General features: G+C 34.7%; 2 protein-coding genes across 3 annotated transcripts in view; both read left to right on the top strand.

Annotated features, from left to right (window-relative positions):
* LOC132731224 (CUB and sushi domain-containing protein 3-like) overlaps positions 1-21,714 on the top strand; it is a 141,988-nt gene that overhangs the window by 73,240 nt on the left and 47,034 nt on the right. Inside the window, exons 20-34 of the mRNA XM_060717361.1 lie at positions 345-512; positions 1,078-1,239; positions 1,606-1,773; positions 2,013-2,180; positions 2,666-2,833; positions 3,238-3,399; positions 3,756-3,923; positions 4,328-4,922; positions 5,460-6,465; positions 8,147-8,348; positions 12,354-12,509; positions 14,043-14,210; positions 15,289-15,450; positions 17,504-17,671; positions 18,038-18,205. Of these exons, the coding sequence (XP_060573344.1) occupies positions 345-512; positions 1,078-1,239; positions 1,606-1,773; positions 2,013-2,180; positions 2,666-2,833; positions 3,238-3,399; positions 3,756-3,923; positions 4,328-4,922; positions 5,460-6,465; positions 8,147-8,348; positions 12,354-12,509; positions 14,043-14,210; positions 15,289-15,450; positions 17,504-17,671; positions 18,038-18,205 (3,789 nt within the window). The remainder of the gene's footprint in view (positions 1-344; positions 513-1,077; positions 1,240-1,605; positions 1,774-2,012; positions 2,181-2,665; positions 2,834-3,237; positions 3,400-3,755; positions 3,924-4,327; positions 4,923-5,459; positions 6,466-8,146; positions 8,349-12,353; positions 12,510-14,042; positions 14,211-15,288; positions 15,451-17,503; positions 17,672-18,037; positions 18,206-21,714) is intronic.
* On the top strand, positions 4,039-10,445 carry LOC132731220 (uncharacterized). Of its 2 annotated transcripts, none has more exons than XM_060717357.1 (2): positions 4,039-4,666; positions 9,836-10,443. In XM_060717357.1, exons 1-2 carry the CDS (start codon positions 4,330-4,332, stop codon positions 9,901-9,903), a joined length of 405 nt encoding a protein of 134 aa, XP_060573340.1. In that variant the 5' UTR covers positions 4,039-4,329; the 3' UTR covers positions 9,904-10,443. The 2 variants fall into 2 exon arrangements, 1 of the variants encoding a protein (XP_060573340.1); XR_009625851.1 differs by lacking the exon at positions 4,039-4,666 and adding an exon at positions 8,166-8,302 and having other exon boundaries at positions 9,836-10,445.

Genomic DNA, 21,714 nt, shown 5'->3' with positions numbered 1-21,714 from the left:
TCAGCTGTCATACATGATATTCCTAGTTTGTTAACTTTGAATATGATGTTTGTTTGTGTGGTTTTAATACTGTTTTCAAAACTTTTTTGGTCGTATATCGACAGTTGGTTCACCTAAACTGCTTTTCTTGATAAATAATCAGTAATTATCTATTTCTCTGCAAGTGTTCAACTTATTTTACCATTAGACTTAATGTCCCAAAAACTTTGATTATTTAAAAATGGGTTATATGTAAGGAAATATTTTATGTTGATATTAACCTTTGGAGTTGACAGTCATATATATACATGTATATCAATTTTTAATATATATAAGAACATGTGTGAATTATCTCAACTCTCCAGCACAATGTGACACCCTGATTCCACCAGAATCTGGTTCGATGACAAGATCGACAAATGGTACTGTTACCATGGTAACCTTTGACTGTAGTGCAGGATATCATCTCCATGGAGATTCTAGTCTTAGTTGCGGCACAGACGGAACTTGGAATGGGTTAGAGCCAGAGTGTCGTAAGTGCCTTTAAATATGTTAAGGGCTTTTTTTGTTTGAATACAAATTAAAGTGACATATTTTTTTTATGTCTATTCAAAGAGGATGAATGTCGATAGATAAAAATACTTACAAATCTTTCATATTGTGTTTAACTTTATTATTGTACCATCTTGATTCCTGTTATGAATAAACATGTTTGAAACATTACCTTAAATTTAATTCTTAAAATTTCTACAGCCCTCAGTTTGTCTGTCCATCTGTCTGTATGAGCATACATTTGGATACTTATGTGGTTAGGAGGACAATACATAACTGTAAATTCTATTCATTCAGTCTCTTACATGGCTAAACTTTGCTCTTATGTGGCTAAAAGAAAAGTGGAGAGAACAATAACATAGTCACATAAGTATCAATTTGTGAGAACGTCCGAGGTTAACCTAAACCGGCAAGTTAGATTGATTTTAACTTGAGTTCAAGGAATATGTTTGTCCTTTGGAGTCCTTTGACAACATATTTTTATTTTTTGTAAATAACACCTATAAACAAATTGTTTATAAAATATGTTTTATTTTCATATTGAAGGATGTGATCTGCCTCCATCTATTACAAATGGTTACTACAATATAAGTTCTAACGGATCTATCATTACATATACATGTCTGGAAGGGTTTACAATGAATGGAGAGAAAAATCAAGTGTGCCAAAGCAATGGACTTGGCTGGGATTCAGTTCAGCCTTTATGTGGTATAGTAGAATTTTAATGAATGTTTTAAGGTTGTTTTTTTTTTTTTTCAACTGGTTTGGGAATTGAATCATATGCTATCTAAACTATAAAGGTGTTTGAATGATAGGCAAGTTCCACCATTGCAGAGTCAGACTACCCTGCATTCTGACCAGGTTTTATGTAGTTGGTGGTTGCTTCAGATCACCACATTTTTGTATTATAAAGCCCATAATTGACTATCAATTTCTCATCTAGAGAAGGATATGTATTAATGATCAAACTATAACCCCATTTCAGCCTAATATTTTCCTTCAAAAACAAAAATTGTTTGGTAATACTTACAATTAAATACCTACCTTATATACCAGTCACTATTTTTGTTGCAGTTGAGTGTGGCAGTTTGAATTCTCCTCAGAATGGCTCTATAGAGTTATCATCTGATGGTTCCGTAACGTCTGCTGAGGTATCCTGTGCTGTTGGAACTTCACTTGTTGGGGAGCCAAACATTGAATGCACGGATACAGGCATCTGGTCAGTGTCTGCCTTTACTTGTGGTAAGTGTACTATTAATGTTATGTAATTATATTGCAAATTCTTACCTGAGTATGTACGGCTTTTATTGAATTTATTAATGTCATAGAGATAATAAATTATAATACTAAAATCAAAATGATTTGTTGCAAACATCAAGTTTTAAGGAATGAATTTCTGAAATTATACTGAATTATTAACAGCAATTTGATAATTTAATTATTTTAGTTCCAGAATTTTACTTAGTCTTTTATTTCTTCAGAAACCTGTGAGGATATATCAGCCCCAGAGAATGGTAATATTGCCGTCAGCACAAATGGTACAATGTCTGTAGCAAATTTCCAATGCAATACAGGTTATACACTTTCTGGAAGCGAAGTTTCAACATGTAACTTGGACGGAACATGGTCCTCTTCTCCGCCAAATTGTGGTAATTTGATATCTCGGTCTTTAAGCTATTATATAATTATAAATGTTGGCTTCAATTCATTACATATTGTTAAAACTTTTATGCTGTTGTTGAAAATTTGTTCATTCTTTTTTGTTAACCAATACAATGTATTTGTAAAAATGTGAACAACATCTTGTCAGAATATAGTTATTTAATATCGAATTCTTTTTGCTTTATACATAGGAAGGTTTTTAAGAAACAAAATTGTTTTATAGTCAAACCATTTGCTTATAACCACATTATATTCAGATCCAGAAGATATCCATACTTTTTCTTAACCAATATAACTAATAAAGCATGAACAATAGAGCACTCAAATGTTGAAATACTATAATATTCAAGTAAATAATTATTTTTAATATTTTTACTGCTCTGTTATTTTCTGTTGTTTTTTTGTTGTTTTTTCTCAGCTCTCATGTTTCTGTCTGTTACTGTTGACATGTTTGTATATTTTTCTTTTAAAGTTCAATGTCCTACAGTGGGTGACGTTGATAACGGCGATGTTTCGGTTATGTCTGATGGACTGTCAACATCTGTTCTATACACATGTCATTCTAACTACATAATAAAAGGATCTGAATTATTGGTCTGTAGATCAGATGGAAGCTGGAATGATTCAGTACCAACATGTGGTATGTTTTTTTATAACAGTTTCATGTTAATATGTGTTGTACTTAAAATGATTACATACTTTTTTTTCTGATTTTTGGTCAAACAGTTTGCTCAGCGTTTGCAAAGCCGTTGATTGTCTTGACATTTTCTTCTTTATTACATGTGTTTTTCCCAAGATTCGATGGAAACAGTCGTTGTTCAAAACTTTTAATGTAGTCTATTTTTTCAAACATTTCAAGGGATATTAACATGAAACTTGATTATCAATCATTACAAGGAGCATTATTCTGTAAACAATAATTTTGGAGTTATGACTCTTTTTTTTATTACATAGATTTTTTTGTAACAGACAAATGTAAACACCACATGCTGTGCTCTTGTATTGTAAAGTATTTACTTTTGATCATGTAATATCTCTTGGCAGTTTGTGACCCACCACTTTCATTGGTTGATGGCAACTACACAATTAGTGCCGATGGTATGACATTGACATATACATGTGATGTGGGTTTTTCAATGGTCAGCTCAAATATTCGAACATGTGCCACAGACTCCTCTGGTTGGTCTGGATCACCTCCTACATGCAGTAAGTTTGATATGATTTTTTAATAGCTCACCTGAACTGACTCAAGCTTTCGTTATCTTCATAATTATACATAATATCTTTAAAGTGGATTGGTCTACAATAAGCATTTAGAAATATATTATTTGGATATTTTGATGAAATACTTGAGAGAAAAAAATGAGGATGAAATTCTAAGTGATTTTGTATGATTATTTATATATTTATCTAAATTTAATATGTGTTACTACTGTGTCTTGGTTTGTTATCCAGGAAAGCTTGTTGGGTGGTGAAGTGACAGAGAATAAACTAAAACAAATGTGTTAAAATCAGCAAAAAATACATATAAAAAAAACAAACAAAATTATTTTTCAATTCAGATAAATGTGAGGATATTTCATCAATTGCTGATGGTGATGTGATGATCACAACAAATGGAAGTACTTCCTCTGTAACTTACACTTGTAACCTTGGTTACAGTGTCTCTGGTGATTACTCTGCTACCTGTGATGATAATGGACACTGGGATATCTCCGCGCCCTCATGTTGTTAGCATATTTTTTATTACATTTTATTAACATCTTGAGATTTTATTTGTAACTCTTATATAATTCCCACTATTGCCTTATTAGATAAAGATGCATAAACTCTGGTACATAAATATTAAAGATTATTTTAGAATTAAAATAATCCCATTTATTTTAGAGAAATAATCGTCTGCTACCTTGTGTAAAGCTATCATTACGTGGCAATCGGCAAACCTCGGTCATTATCTATAGATTGTTTACATTACACTGGTTACCGTGTTTATCGTATCATTTCTATATAGAGCCGGGTATAAAGAGTTAGCTGTTAATAATATAAAAGCCCGAGTTTCTCGTGCAACTTTCTCAGTTTTTGTTTGACGACGAAGCATTAACACACTCAATTAGAGTAAGCTGAAATTTATTAGCCATGCCACGAGGTCGTACACGCCGAAGGATTCAACCTTCGAGAAGAGAAATGGCCATGCGACGCAGCGAGAGAGGACAGGCAGCTTCAGTACCTGAAATTCCTCTAGGGGAGCGTCGTTTGCAGAGAAATGCACGAGGGACCGTCGAATGTCAACAAAATTCAACTCCACGTCGTGCAGGTAGAGCAGTTGATGATTGTGGTAGCGCCCAGCCCCAGCAGAGTCAAGAGCACGTGCAGGATAACCCGCGCGTCGATGCCAGACAACCGAGGGGTCAGAAGCGCCAAGCCGACGAATTGGACGACATGGTGGATGTCAGGCTTCTAGAGACTGAAGCGGGTAAGTCCAATGTTATCGACTTCGAGCGAATTTTGAGTGCATCGGGTATTATTTCAAATAAAGATTTTCCAACACGTGTAAATAATGATCATTTTCTGGGGTCCGACACAACCAGTAATAATGCAAATGTTCATTCTAGGCCGCTGACAAATGTTTCACCAGCTAATGTATGCTCAGCACCGTCTGTTCGCCTAGCAGACGATGACTTAGCGGCTCATATCCCTACAGTTCTCAAACAGCAAATCTGTAGAGGCGAGTACGTTAATTTTGCGTTGTTGCTCAAGGGTGCAATTGAGCTATCTCCGAATTTTTTAGGGGCGGTATTGTTACGGTTAATTCCGAGTTACAATTGGTTTCGGCTCCAAAGGAGTGTAAAGATCAGATTTATGATATCGAAAAATGGACAAACGCATTCATCATATATGCCTCCATATACCTGTCAAATCATTCAGACAAAGTTTATGAACTGCTACATTATATGTACAATATAAGAGAATGCGCTATGCGACAAGGCGGGTCAGCCTGGAAAACTTATGATGAGCAGTTTCGCTTACGCCAGGCTATTACACCTTCACCATGGTCTAAAATCAACAATGACCTATGGTGGCGGTGTATGCAAGTTAGACAGCCAGATCAAGCCCAAAACGTTTCAAAATTTAAGTACACGTGTCTTGATTTTAATAATGGTAGATGCACGTGGCAAAACTGCAAATTTCCCCACTTATGCGCGAAGTGTAATGCGCCCCATCCTGAGATAAACTGTTTCTCTTCAAATTCAGTTGGTTATACACAGAAAAGTCGTACACCAGCTTTTCAACGTAATTTTCGAGGAAGGGGGTCTCAGTCCCATTCAAAAGGGAGAGGTTACAATAGAGGGCAGTCAAACAAGTAAATCGATTAATCATTGTTGTACATCAGAAAAACAGTCAAATCCAGATATTCATAATATTGCGAAATCACCAATTAAACTTTCGGCCATGCAATATTATTTACAATTTTATAATAAAATTGAAGCAGAGTTTTTATATGATGGTTTTAAGAATGGCTTTCCACTACAGTATTCCGGTCCCCGTGTTGCACGTGATTCCAATAATCTGCGTTCTACTCTGTTAAATCCGGAAATAATTAACAGTCAAATTAATAAAGAAATTATAGCTGGCCGGGTAGCTGGACCATTCAATAAGCGTCCACTACCAAACTTAATTGTATCCCCGATTGGTCTGGTCCCGAAGAAAACCCCCGGGGAGTTCAGAATGATTCATCATCTGTCATATCCGCCGGGCGAATCAATCAATGATTATATTGATCCGGCCTTGTGCACGGTTCAATACACCAGTTTCGATCAGGCAATCAAAATGATTCAAGATCTAGGTCAGCACTGCAAACTATTTAAATCCGATATTAAAAGTGCTTACCGTCTGATCCCTATTAAACCTTCAGATTTTGAGTTGCTTGGTTTTCGTTATAATGATAAGTTTTATTTCGATAAGGCACTTCCGTTTGGAGCATCTGTAAGCTGTATAACCTTCGAAAGATTTTCAAGATTCTTGGAATTTTGCATTACATTTAATTTTGAATCAGGCAAATTAATTCACTATTTAGATGATTTTTTGGGAGGTGATACGTCGATGGACTCTTGCAATAGGGCATTACAAATATTTAGAGGAACAATGTCGGAGTTAGGGGTACCCCTAGCCGAAGATAAGACCGAGGGGCCCACGGAGAGCCTCGTTTTCCTCGGCCTCGAGTTAGATTCAAGCAAAATGGTTGTGAGGATACCCACGACTAAAATAACCGAGGTTGTTGAAAAAATAAAGAATATCTTATCTCATAAAAAGTCAACATTAAAAGAGATACAATCTTTAATTGGATCTTTAAATTTTTGCTGTCGTGCCATAGCTATTGGTCGGCCATTTATTCGCCGCTTAATTAATTCAATATGTGGGCTTACTAAATCTCATCATCGAATTAGAATAAAAAAAGAAATAAAATTGGATTTGTCTATGTGGCTAGTTTTCTTAGAATCATTTAACGGTATTTCCGTTTTTCATGACAGATTTTGGGTCTCAAATGAGGATGTGCAGTTATTTTCAGATAGTGCCGGGGGTATAGGTTTAGGTTTTGGTCTTTACTTCAAGGGTCATTGGTGCAATGCAAGATGGCCAACGTGGTGGCATGAATTAGGTATCACCACGGATATTACTGTTCTAGAACTCTTTCCCATTTTAGTCGCATTATTCATTTGGGGCGAGGAATTAGTGAACAGAAAAATAAAATTTAATTGTGATAATTTTGCAGTTGTACATATACTCAATAAGTTAACGTCAAAATCAGAGGCAGTCATGTGTCTTGTCAGAATTTTAGCATTACGCTGTTTAAGACTCAACATTTTAATTAAGGCTAGTCATCTCCCTGGCTGTCAAAATGATATTTGTGATGCTTTGTCTCGGTTTCAGCTATCTCGATTCAGGGAGTTGGCACCGGAAGCGGACCCCACCCCTTGCCAGGTTCCAGAGTTTCTATGGAACGCATTCAGTCTAGAGTTGTACAACTGCTACAATCGGGACTAGCATCAAACTCTTTATCAACTTACCGAACTAGCGTCAATATGTTCGAGAAATTTAGACTATCATTCAAAATGCTAAGTCAATGGCCTATTCCAATTAATCACGTGATTTTGTTTATGGCATTTTGTTTTGAGAAAGGCCATTCACCAAAAACTATTACAACTTATATCGCTGGCCTGAATTATTACCATAAATTATATGGTTTTTATGACATAAATAATGTTTTTATGGTCAACAAATTATTAGAAGGTTGTCGCAGAAATCGTATAACTAACGATTGTCGGGCACCATTAACAATACGCACATTGGTTTCGGTGTGTGATTCACTACCGAGCGTGTGTTATAATATTTACGAAAACAAGTTATTCGAGTCACTTTTTACCTTGGCCTATTATGGTTTGTTTCGGGTCAGCGAATTGGTTACGTCATCCGGCATGCAAGCTGAAAATGTGCTCAGTTTATCGGATTTGACATTTGTAGGTCAAAAAGAATATGCAGTTATTAAATTGCGTCATTTTAAAACAAATCAAAGAGGGACTCCTGTTCTTCTGAAAATACCTAGAGAAACTGGTGATTTATGCCCTGTTAACGCTCTATTTGAATTTGTGTCAATCAGGCCTCGTTCAAAGGGCCCTCTATTTTGTCACGCTGATGGTTCGCCGGTAACTAGAACCCAGTTCTCGGCAGTACTAACTAAGTGTGTCAATCAGTCTAATTTGTCTGACGCACATTTCACCTCCCATAGCTTTAGAATAGGCAGAGCCACAGACTTAGCTACAAAAGGTTACCCTTCATCAGTAATAATGAAACTGGGAAGGTGGACATCTCAAGCGTTTCGACTTTATATTCGTCCTTAAATGTTGATTCTTCTCAATCACTATCTTACGCTGTGTAATCTTTTATTTATATTTAGATGTTTGGGTCCTGGGTGACTCGATCCCGTTCTGGGCTGGACAGCGGGCAAAGAATACAAGGAAAGCCTAATTTGAGATTGAAAGATTTAACAATAGCCTGGTGGGGTGTTCGAGGCCTACGTTGGCAGTCTTTCCGCCACTCTATTGAATCACAGGTGTTATTTTCTTCACCTCCATCCATTATTATTGTTCATTTAGGAGGTAATGATTTGGCAGATTTACCGATTTTAAATTTGAAAGATGTTATTCGGGATGAAATTTTTTACTTACGTGAAGCTTTCCCTACAACGGTACTAATTTGGGTAGATATATTACAGAGGCAGACCTGGCATAATGCCACGGGGGGTTGGGTTGCTATGGAAAATAAACGCAAACGAGTTAACAGGATAGGCCGTCAATTAGTTCATTCATCGGGTAAAAGTGACACAATTAAGCCAGACATTGATGCTAAAACTGCATTTTTTCGGGCAGACGGGGTTCATCTCAATGATATTGGTTTGGAATTCCTCCTAGATTACTTCAAAGATTCTATCATTAAAAATGTACCAGTCTCCCAATAAGAATTTGGGGGATAAATTTTTTGATAAATTTATTGTGGCGTAAAATTCTTCCGATCGAGAGGAGATCAGACATTGTATTCTGTTTTGTTGGCATTTTAACTTAAAACCCTGTGTATGGTTCTACTGCTCGTGACGGAATACCCGTCAGGGTAGGCCGACCTATAATCAGGAAATTAATTTTGGAAGTATCATACAGTTTGTCCATGTGTTTGGACTGCAGTTTGCGTTATTTGGTTTTGCCCGTAGTACTTGGCAATTCCTGTTTTTTGCGTTGCAGTGTATGGCGTCAGTTGTGGGTTCTATTTATACGCTTGGGTTCCCAGCGATGAATGGAATCTTCAATTTGATGTCATTTGCGGTAATCTTTTGGACTGTTGAACACTGTGTTTTGCGTTTGCGTTGCGTTGCGTTTGTATGATACTGTTGGCGTGTTTTTGTATGTATTTGGACTTTAGCAAAAAGTAAATGTGTAATATAAAGCACGTCTGATCTCCTCTCGGTCGAATTATTTAGACACGGGATACCCTGTCAAATTTGAGCGGCCAAAACAATCCAACCTTGAATTGTATTTAGTGCGATATTGCTTTATTGTTTGCAATAACATTGTTGAAGCGTTCATGTATGAGTCATATACATATAACAAAATTAAATATGAAAATGTTACTCATAGTCGTTTTATTTTATTTCAATTATTAAAATAATAAAGATTATTTTAGAATTAAAATAATCCCATTTATTTTAGAGAAATAATCGTCTGCTACCTTGTGTAAAGCTATCATTACGTGGCAATCGGCAAACCTCGGTCATTATCTATAGATTGTTTACATTACACTGGTTACCGTGTTTATCGTATCATTTCTATATAGAGCCGGGTATAAAGAGTTAGCTGTTAATAATATAAAAGCCCGAGTTTCTCGTGCAACTTTCTCAGTTTTTGTTTGACGACGAAGCATTAACACACTCAATTACCCGCCCGCCACACCCTGTTTAGGCTAATATATTAAGAAGTTAATAGGCAGGTTCATTAAGATCGAAACTTTTAATTAAATATTTTGACTGTTAAGCTTATGTGTATTGATTTGATATTTAGCTTGTACAAGATTACTGCTGCTGTTTGTCTATTTGCAGGATTGAGTTTGAGTTTTGTCAATAACCTGTGTTTGTCCACAAATGTCAAGAGTTGGCTACGCACCTGAACGCAGAGATTGGATGCTACCCTGATGGAACACTTGGGAGCAAAAACATTGTGTGTTATAAGTGAAAACCAGCTAATGTGAAGAGACTGTGTACTTTATAAATTACAGAAAACATCTTTGTGACTGGTTAATAATAAGTATATAGAATTACGTTTCGGTGCTAGCTTAGACTTAAATAAAAAAATGTGGACACTTGAAATTCGAATTTAAAACTGTAGTTTAATAAACTTTCATAGACTCACAGAAATTTATATGTTATACTGTTTTTTCATATTTAATTTTGATATCGTCGCTCACAGTGGCGTAAAATTCTTCCGATCGAGAGGAGATCAGACATTGTATTCTGTTTTGTTGGCATTTTAACTTAAAACCCTGTGTATGGTTTCTACTGCTCGTGACGGAATACCCGTCAGGGTAGGCCGACCTATAATCAGGAAATTAATTTTGGAAGTATCATACAGTTTGTCCATGTGTTTGGACTGCAGTTTGCGTTATTTGGTTTTGCCCGTAGTACTTGGCAATTCCTGTTTTTTGCGTTGCAGTGTATGGCGTCAGTTGTGGTTTCTATTTATACGCTTGGGTTCCCAGCGATGAATGGAATCTTCAATTTGATGTCATTTGCGTAATCTTTTGGACTGTTGAACACTGTGTTTTGCGTTTGCGTTGCGTTGCGTTTGTATGATACTGTTGGCGTGTTTTTGTATGTATTTGGACTTTAGCAAAAAAGTAAATGTGTAATATAAAGCACGTCTGATCTCCTCTCGGTCGAATTATTTAGACACGGGAATACCCTGTCAAATTTTGAGCGGCCAAACACAATCCAACCTTGAATTGTATTTAGTGCGATATTTTGCTTTATTGTTTGCAATAACATTGTTGAAGCGTTCATGTATGAGTCATATACATATAACAAAATTAAATATGAAAATGTTACTCATAGTCGTTTTATTTTATTTCAATTATTAAAATAAATAAAAACATGTACAGTTGTAAGATGATAAAAATGGCCTCAGTGGTCGAGGAGTTAGAGTCGATGACTTCTAATCCAGTTACCTCTCTGGTGTTGGTTCGATCCCCGGGAGATGCTTTGGTAGTTTAGTATGGAGGTAGGTAGTCTAGTACTTGTGTAACTCTCCAGGAACAATGGTTAGGATATATATGACCTATATGAATGAAAAACTGTTGGGAAAAGGCGTAAAATGAAAGAAACAAACAGTAAGATGATAAAGTTGACATATATGTTCAATGTCATTTTTTAAAGGTTTTCTTTTAAATGGGGTTTAAAACTTTTCATTTTCTGGGGAGCTTATTGGGAAGGGAAAAAGATTTTTTTTGGTTTTGACTGCATTTTCAAAAATTATAGTTTTAAAATTAAAATTAAAAAGAAAAATATCATACAAAATTTTTAATATTTATTTTTCCCCTTTAAAATTTAATTAATCAAAAGGGAAATTTTGAATGCGTAAAAATGAAACTTTTTTCCCTTTTTACATTTTTTTTTTAAATTTTTCATAGTTTTATTATATATTTTTTAAACATTTGCATCCCCCTCTATTGAATCTATACAGATGGGTTTGTAAGGGGAACCCATAATGGACAGAAACAAAAGGGCAAATATAATGTCAAAATGATATTATTTTTTGGTGATACTATAAGAATTCGGGAGGGAGCTTTTGGAGTGGAGACCCTCCAGTTTTGCGTATGTGTTTTTATTCAAATCATTTAAAATTTTTCTTTTAAATGAAAATTCTCTAAAAAAAATTTTTAAAAAAAAGGCATGTTCGGGGAAAAAAATCTTGTTAAATATTCCATACTAAACACTTTAAAGGGTATAATTTGGTTTTGAAAAGGGGACTGGGAAAATATTGGGTATTTACGATTAACGAAAATCCCCAAAATTAAATCCTCTGCAAAATATAAAACCAACCCTGTCATTAAATTTCGACCCTTTCCCCCCCCAAAATTTTTTTGCTAATTTTCTCACGCAAAATGCCCGAATTTTAAATTTGGCAAATTTTTCCCCAACCCAAAAGTTTAATCCATTTTTAAACATTTATCTTTAAATTTTAAAATTTTTTGGGGCCCCAATTTTTGACTGGAATTTGATGGGTTTTAAAATTAAATTTATAAAGAAGAGTTAGGGTTTAAATTACATATACCCTTAATTAGGGGCCCCCTTGGTATCATTTTCCCTTAGGTAAGACTTTTATTAATTGGTCATCATAAGAGTTGTGGGTGACCTGATTAAATTGCATTATTGGCATTTGATGTTTTATATTTTAGCAGCTTATCTGAAAAATATGCCTTTATGAATTGAACACTTTCGTTGTAACTTTAAACCTAGCATTTCTTACTTAATTAATTAGGTTTTGAAAAAAACATGTATATTGTTTATATATGCTATGTTTCACACACTTTATTTAATATAGACTGTATTAACTTTTTTCTAGTATGCTCATCATCATTGTTCTTTGCAAATGGAGTGGCACAGTCTAACGGTTCTGTTATATCATACACATGTGATTCTGGCTATTCTCTAAATGGTGCATCAGAAAGAGTATGCCAAGATAATGGACTGGGCTGGAGTTTAAATGAGCCATCATGTGGTATACTGATTTTTGTATCATTTTTCTTTACATTTATAAAACCTTTGGTGTACTTTCTTTGGTTGGTGTCATTTATAAAGTTATTTTGTGAACTGTAAATTTTCCTCTATTTGTGCATAATATGGTCATATGTTCTGTTTTTTAAATGTCATTTATAGCACCAGAAGAGTTTTGATAATATACACAAAAACATGATACAATTACTACCATTATCATGTTGAATACTTTGTTTCTGAGAAGATATGCCCAACAATATTTTGCTTTAAATCATTTGATTTGTTTCTAGTATTTTTGTTTCTTAAGTATTTGTCTGCATCCCATAGTCTACAAGCTTTTAAACTGGTACAGGTAGGGTTCAGTTGTACTGATGATAAAATTGTGTAAACTTTTATTTAAAAAACAAACTTTTTGTTCTTTTTTTTTTTTTTTTTTTTCAGAAAAATGTGAGTTGTTGTCAGTACCACGGTGGTAATGTAACAATATCAAACTGATGGTTCTGTAACTAAAGCTTCAATCTCCTGTATGACTGGATATACAATGTCTGGGATATCTACATTAACATGTGGTTCTGATGGCACCTGGGATATACAAACGCCCTCTTGTGGAGGTAACAGATGGTCATTTTATCATTGTATTCAAAAGGGGAAGAATTTATTTATGTTTTTATCATTTGTACTTGACTTGTTTGAAAAATGATACAGTCTACGGTTTATACAGTTTATGCTTTTCAATACAACAGCTGCACTGGTAATTGTTGTGTCTGCCTGTATAAAACAATGTAAGTTTTAGGTATTTTGATCATTTATATTACATTGTCTTCTGTTTTAATTTATTTCATATTCCAAAATATATAACATATGGGTAAATTTGTCATGCTACACAAAATACTGGTTTGTTGTGAAAAATTTTTTCTTTCGCAGACAATTACGTTGGTACACTTGTATACTTATGATATTCAAAATTGAGCTAAAAAGGCAATTTTTGGACATTTTTTTTGTTCCCTTTGTCTTTTGTTTTACCCAGTTACATGCCTCAGCTCGGGTTCATTCTATCTGGTTGGACATGTGATTATAAGAAGAGATGATCACTATGTAACGCTGTGATGAGGTGTTTAATCAAATTAACACAAATTGGACCCCTGCACAGTTAACTCTGTAAAGTGACGGGTCATGGATTTCTTAGAAGCCAATTGTGGTGCAGATTTTTGTACTTTCTTAAATAAGTAGAAGAAAATAAGGATTTTTATTGTTAGGTGTACAATCTTCAAAATTATACTTCATTCTTGCTATAGAACTTTTTATGGGACAGAGTACTTGAACCAACCAGTACTAAGCAATGGTTGTAAAGTTTCTTGCTCAAGGGAACAACAGCTTGCCTCTAATTGGGTTTTAAACCTGCAAACTTTAGGTGTCTTGACAATTTGTTAACCACTCCGTCTTGAAGCCACATGAAAGTGTTTTTTTTCACAACTTCTCTAAAATGAAAACATTTGTTGGGTATTATAGACAAATAACTAACATATCATTTTTTCAGTGCAATGCGGAGTAATAACTTCACCAACAAATGGATATGTTAGCATAACATCTGATGGATCAACAAGTAGTGCCACATTTTCATGCCACTCAGACTATTATTTAGATGGGTCTAGCTCATCAGCTTGCAGTTCATCTGGGGCATGGAGTAATCCAGTACCTATTTGTAGTATGAACAATATTATTTTTACTCTTTTTCTTCAGCAACATATATGTCATAAATTTGGAAACTGCAAGAAAAATTGTTGATTGCTAACAAAAGAAATTGAATGCTAAAATAAGAAATTATGACAAGCTTGTATGAGTATTTAAGCTTACCATATTATATCAGTGTTTAAGCTTCCCATATTGTATCAGTATTTAAGCTTACCATATTGTATTAGCATTTAATCTTACCATATTGTATCAGTATTTAAGCTTACCATATTGTATCACTGTTTAAGCTTTCCATATTGTATCAGTGTTTAAGCTTCCCATATTGTATCAGTATTTAAGCTTACCATATTGTATTAGCATTTAATCTTACCATATTGTATCAGTATTTAAGCTTATCATATTGTATCAGTATTTAAGTTTACCATATTGTATCAGTGTTTAAGCTTTCCATATTGTATCAGTGTTTAAGCTTTCCATATTGTATCAGTATTTAATCTTACCATATTGTATGAGTATTTAAGCTAACCATATTGTATCAATATTTAAGCTTAATATATTATTGTATCAGTATTTAAGCTTACCATATTGTATCAGTATTTAAGCTTACCATATTGTATCAGTATTTAAGCTTCAATACCATATTGTATCAGTATTTAAGCTTACCATATTGTATCAGTATTTAAGCTTACCATATTGTATCAGTATTTAAGCTTACCATATTGTATCAGTATTTAAGCTTCAATACCATATTGTATCAGTATTTAAGCTTACCATATTGTATTAGTATTTAAATTTACCATATTGTATCAGTATTTAAGCTTCAATACCATATTGTATCAGTATTTAAGCTTACCATATTGTATTAGTATTTAAGCTTACCATATTATTTCAGTATTTAAGGTTACCATATTGTATCAGTATTTAAGCTCAATACCATAACTAGATGCTTAATGTTATTTATATAATGAAAAACAAGGTCTGAAACGAGTTACAAACCAGGCCAGATAAAATCAACAGACAATTTCTTTTGTGTCACAGCCTGATAGGTTTACCTGAAGTTCTTTGTAATATTTGAATATCCACATTTACAGTATGCAAAGTTCCTGCTTCAATCAGTGATGGTGATGTCAGTGTATCAGATGACGGTATGATGGCTATGTACACATGCTCCCCAGGTTATACATTGTATGGTTCAGCCAATATCACCTGTCAAAATGACTATACAGGCTGGTCAAATAATGATACAACTTGTGGTAAGTAATCATGTTTCCCAAAATGTCTTCAAGGATGCATACAATTGCCAGGTTTTCCTTCCATCTGTTCTACTGCCATAAACATGTGTACTGTCTGTTTCTCTGAGATATTTTGAATGTTGGTATCTTGCATGGTTTTCTGTCATTGAAGGAAAGATGTTTGTGTTCAGGTTGATTTGTTGAAGGCCAAGGTCACTGAGGCTAAAAATAGATTTTTCTACTTTGCTCTATGGCAAGGATATGTTACTTGCATGGGTGGAAGTTTTCCGGACTGCTACGGAAGTTCCGGATTTTCGATGTCCTCAGAGATCATTTTTCCAAAACGTGTAAATCCGTTGAGATTTCAGAGGGGTGGGGGCGTAGGTTGTATAGGCCTACCTCAACCAAGACTTCGACTTTCAAACTGTTGAAACGAAAACGAAAGTAAATTCCAGTGTGACTCGATCTGTTTTGCGCTTTATTTTTAGTAATGATTCGTCATTGCAAGGTGCTCGTTTTCAGGTTTTCACGAAGATAGCCGGCTACGGCCGTAAATAGACTAGCTTGGTTGGACCGTTTCCGCCAATAAGTTCCTAATGGGAAAGCCAATCGCTCCCAATCAGGAATGTTCACGATCATCAAGACATTGCAGACGCTTTTTAAACGACTAGGTAGAGGAAGTCTGGATTACCTGCCCTTTTCTCTCCGTACTAAATTTTATAGTACGACGGGAACCAGACTAAGGTAGCGATGAATTACGATATAATACGACAATTCTGATTGGCTCGCTTTACACTGAAGTCCAATACAATAGCTGGTCTTTAAGGGGTTAGGTGATTCTTGAAAAAAAATAACAACAATATTCTTGTGATAATTGATCGTTGCAAAAATATTGAAAATGAAGTTTTTTTCCCCCAGCATACAACACTAAGGACTTACAAAGTAAAAAAACTAACAAATGGAGATGGGCATGGCTATCTGAATGTGACACAAATGGTGAGAAATGGGGGATTCGATTAAAAAAAAATGGGACCATCTTCCAGTAAAAAGGGACCCTGGAAAAGAATTAGAGTCAATCAGTCATGTAACTGTGAATGTGTTCCAGTGTTTTTTTCTGAATTAAATTGTTGAACAATGTGCTTGACCATGTGAAATTAAATTAAAAGAAGTTACTAATCTTCCTACTCTTAACCTATGATCAATGGTGATATCGTGCATTTTTTGCATGTACATATTATATAATGTTGATATCAATTACATGGAAACAAGAATAAAAAAGTTGTTATATTTTGAAGGTTATGTTTCTTCCTAAATCTACATCAAAGAGTATGTTTAGGGTATATCCATGAACAAGAGCTGTTAACAGAAAATCATGCATTCGCTGCATGATAATAAAGTCAGTCTTTGGCAATCATATGATCCTGGAAAAGCGCTGTACAAGCACTCAAAACCACTAATTCCCAGGTGCTTCCAGGGGGCTTCGCCACCCTGGACCCCCTACCAGGGCTTTGGCCTGGACCCACCAGAAAAAACTAAATTTTCAAGATTCAAAAAATTTCCAACTTTCACCCATGTACTTGCAATGTCCCTGTTAGGATAAAGATGTTGTTTTGTGTGAACATTGAAACTTCATGATGTAATGGGATTATAATTGTTAAGGCAATGCTTTATTAGGAAAACTACAGTTTGTATTTTTTTTTTCTGAGAGGCCCACATCGAAGATTTTGAAACAAAATATGTTCCCTTGATAAATAAAGCCTCTGCTTGCTTGATTGATTGCTTACTAGCCTTACTTTATCTTACTTTAAATTGACCTTGACCATCAAGGTCAAATATAAATTTTGAGTTTTATTTTGTACAATTAAATTGTTTTCTAGGAAGTCTATACAATTTTCTAGGCCCGATTTGTTTGACTTTAAACATAAGAAAAAAAGAAAACTAGAGTTTGGCCCAATCTTGGAGTGTTAAAATTATAATAGTCTAATTTGAGTCAAGTATTGGATTTGACAATATAAAACCATTATACATGTATTACATTCACTATACATCATGAAATGTTATTTTTATGTTGTAGTCAGTTGTGGCTCAGTTCCACCAGTAACAGATGGATTTGTTTCTATGGAAACTGATGGAGTCACATCAACAGTTGAGTTTACATGTGACTCTGGATACAGTATAAAGGGAGATACTTCTGTCCAGTGTGGTAGTGATGGAGTATGGTTATCTACATTTCCAGAATGTGGTAAGTTAGGAGATATGAACAAGTTTCAAATGCAAACACATTGTTTATCAAAACCTACACCTTTTCAGAATCTGGTAGATCCAGCTCGTAAAAGTTATCTGATTATTAAAAGAGCAATGTTTTATCAAAAGTCAATAAGCTCAAAACTCTAAGAATATTGGTAGCTGGGAGATCTGACAACCAGTTTTTCAGCCAGCAATTCTTTGTCACCTCTGTTCTGTTCAATATTTTAGAGCAAACAATTACAATTCAACATATTTGTGAAATGATATTCTTTAACAATGTTATACATGTTTCATTGTATAGTAATTTTATTGTAATTAATTGCACAGTCCTCATTGCTCCTAATATTTTATCCATTTTTAGTAAGCTGTGAAAATATAGCAGACATTGCCAATGGAACAACAACAACAAACACAGATGGACATACAACCAGTAAAACATATCAGTGTAATCTAGGCTACAGTTTAAGTGGTCAGAGTGAGGTGACATGCCAAGAGGATGGAAGCTGGAGTTCAAACCAACCAGACTGTGGTACACTTAACATGAATAATACTATAACTTCATTGCAATATTCAATCGAGTTACCTTTATACAATATAAGCATGAATAATGTTATAACTTAACTGCATTGATGTTGCAATATTCAATCGAGTTACCTTTATACAATATAAGCATGAATAATGTTATAACTTAACTGCATTGATGTTGCGATATTCAATCGAGTTACCTTTATACAATATAAACATGAATAATACTATAACTGCAATGATGTGGCAATATTCAATCAAGTTACCTTTATACAATATAAACATGAATAATGTTATAACTTAAATGCATTGATGTTGCAATATTCAATCGAGTTACCTTTATACAATATAAACATGAATAATGTTATAACTTAACTGCATTGATGTTGCAATATTCAATCGAGTTACCTTTATACAATATAAGCATGAATAATGTTATAACTTAACTGTATTGATGTTGCAATATTCAATCAAGTTACCTTTATACAATATAAACATGAATAATGCTGTAACTGAAATGATGTGGCAATATTCAGTCAAGTTTCCACAATACTGTATTCCTAGAAATGTTCGCCGATACAATATTTCGTGTTTTTCACAACGTCAGTATTTTCGCATAGACAAACTTTGGCTGATTTGTAGTGACTGCGAATTCCGAGAATATTAAGTCGCTACTGCATAAATGATAGTTTTTGAAGGCTACGGTTTAGATGAATGACCTTTTCTCTTGGATACTTTTATTTATTACATGCTTTTCGGTGGTTTATAGAAATATATCAGTGATATAAAACTGGTAATTTCACTGTTTGAAACAGTGAAATTACCACTTTGATAATTTCACTGTTTTGAATTTAAGCCCCTTACGTTGTTTCAGTGAAATACCAGCGTGCACAGTACTGGGTACCAACTTAATGACGTGACGTCGTAAATGACGTCACGTTGTATTATTATTTGGCGCGCTTTTCGTTCAGTATCAGGTTTAATGTCTTTTTAAAACGTTTCTTTGCATATAATAAAAAGAAAATTTGTTTAGTTTAGTGTAAGATCGAAATATATTTCACCTTGTGAACACCAAAAGTTCACATTTCACTCGTGGCTGCGCCACTCGTGAAATATACCTTTTGATGCTCACTCGGTGAAATATATTCCGATCTTACACTGAACTAAACAAATATCCTCTATTTATCTTTTTAGCTCACCTGAGCTTGCTCAGGGTGAGCTTTTAGGATCGGTGAATGTCCGTCGTCCGTCGTCCGTCCGGCCGTCCACAATTTCTTGTGAACACTCTAGCGGTCGCATTTTTGCCTCAATCATCATCAAACTTGGTCAGGATGCTTATCTAGTTGAAAGCTCGGATGAGTTCGAACATGGGTCATCTCGGATGAAAAACTAGGTCACAAGAGCTAAAAATAGAAAAACCTTGTGAAAACTCTAGAGGTCACATTTTTGACCCAATCATCATCAAACTTGGTCAGGATGTTTGTCTAGGTGATAGCTCGGATGAGTTCGAACATGGGTCATCTCGGATGAAAAAGTAGGTCACAGGAGCTATAAATAGAAAAACCTTGTGAACACTCTAGTGGTCACATTTTTGAACCAATCATCATCAAACTTGGTCAGAATGCTTGTCTAGTCAATTGCTTGGATGAGTTCGAACATGGGTCATCTCTGATGAAAAACTAGGTCACAGGAGCTAAAAATAGAAAAACCTTGTGAACACTCTAGTGGTCACATTTTTGACCCAATCATCATCAAACTTTGTCAGGATGCTTGTTTAGATAATAGCTCAGATGAGTTCGAATATGGGTCATCTCGGATGAAAAACTAGGTCACCGGAGCTATAAATAGAAAAACCTTGTTAACACTTTAGCGGTCACATTTTTGCATCAATCATCATCAAACTTGATCAAGATGCTTGTCTAGGTGATAGCTCAGATGAGTTCGAACATGGGTCATCTCGGATGAAAAACTAGGTCACAGGAGCTAAAAATAGAAAAACCTTGTTAACACTCTAGTGGTCACAATTTTGACTCAATTGTCATCAAACTTGGTCAGGAAACTTGAATAGGTCATTGCTTGGAATAAATCGAACATGGGACATCTCGGATGAAAAACTAGGTCACATGAGCTAAAAATAGAAAATCTTGTAAACACTCTAGTGGCTACTGTTGTGATCCAAATATTCTGTTAATTGGTCTGAAAGTTTTTTTTTGATGATTTCTAAGTCAAGATCAAACATGGGTCATCTTGGATGAAAAACTAGGTCACACCGCCCAAATATGGAAAAACCTTGTAACATTCTAGTGGTCACATTTTCGACTCGATTATCATCAAACTTGGTCAGGATGCTTGTCTAGGTAATTGCTTGGATTAGTTCGAAATCGCATGTGAAACTAGGTCACCGGAGCTAAAAATAGAAAAATCTTGTTAACACTCTAGTTGCTACTGTTTTGATCCAAGTATCCTGGAAATTGGTCTGAAAGTTTGTTTTGATGATTTCTAGGTCAAGTTTGAATATGTGTCACCTGGGTAAAAAACTAGGTCGCACTGCTCAAATATGGATAATCCTTGTTAACACTGTAGTGGTCACATTTTTGACTCACCTGTCATGAGACTTGGTCAGAATGCTTGTCTAGGTAATTGTTTGGATGAGTTTGATAATTCAGGTGAGCGATCTAGGGCCATCATGGCCCTCTTGTTTTGACATGTCGCGCCTAAAGGGCCACGTTACTTGATACCTTTCCATCTATTGACTAATCGAACACAGACGGTTGTTCTGTGAACACTTTTTACTTATTTCCTTACCTTTTTTCCACTATTCACTATGTGATAAAGTTACATTTATTACATGCTTTTTGGTGGTTTATAGAAATATATCAGTGATATAAAATTGGTAATTTCACTGTTTGAAACAGTGAAATTACCACTTTGATAATTTCACTGTTTTGAATTTAAGCCCCTTACGTTGTTTCAGTGAAATACCAGCGTAAACAGTACTGGGTACCAACTTTATGACGTGACGTCGTAAATGACGTCACGTTGTATAATCATTTGGCGCGCTTTTCATTCAGTTTTAGGTTTAATGTCTTTTTAAAACGTTTCTTTGCATGTAATAAAAAGAAAATTTGTTTAGTTTAGTGTAAGATCGAAATATATTTCACCTTGTGAACACCAAAAGTTCATATTTCACTCGTGGCTGCGCCACTCGTGAAATATACCTTTTGGTGCCCACTCGGTGAAATATATTCTGATCTTACACTGAACTAAACAAATATCCTCTATTTAGTCAGACCCATTAGCCTTTATTCTCATTTGAATCATAACTGACTTTATCTTCAAAATGTCGATACGTAATTTTTTGAAAAATCAGAAAGAATTGCTGATCTTTTGGAGACATTGTTACCGTCTTGTAGTATGAGTCATGATTCTGTGATAGAATTGCGAATGAGTAAGTGAAAGATGTTATCAAAAAAGGCATTAAACATAAACGGGGGAACTATGCAAATTATGATG

This window comes from Ruditapes philippinarum, unplaced genomic scaffold, assembly GCF_026571515.1.
Source record: "Ruditapes philippinarum isolate M1 unplaced genomic scaffold, ASM2657151v2 ctg4222_1_1_1_1, whole genome shotgun sequence".
NCBI classification, from domain to species: Eukaryota; Metazoa; Mollusca; class Bivalvia; order Venerida; family Veneridae; genus Ruditapes; species Ruditapes philippinarum.
The sequence above is the reverse complement of the archived record's forward strand: the minus strand, read 5'-3'. Positions and strand labels throughout refer to the sequence as shown.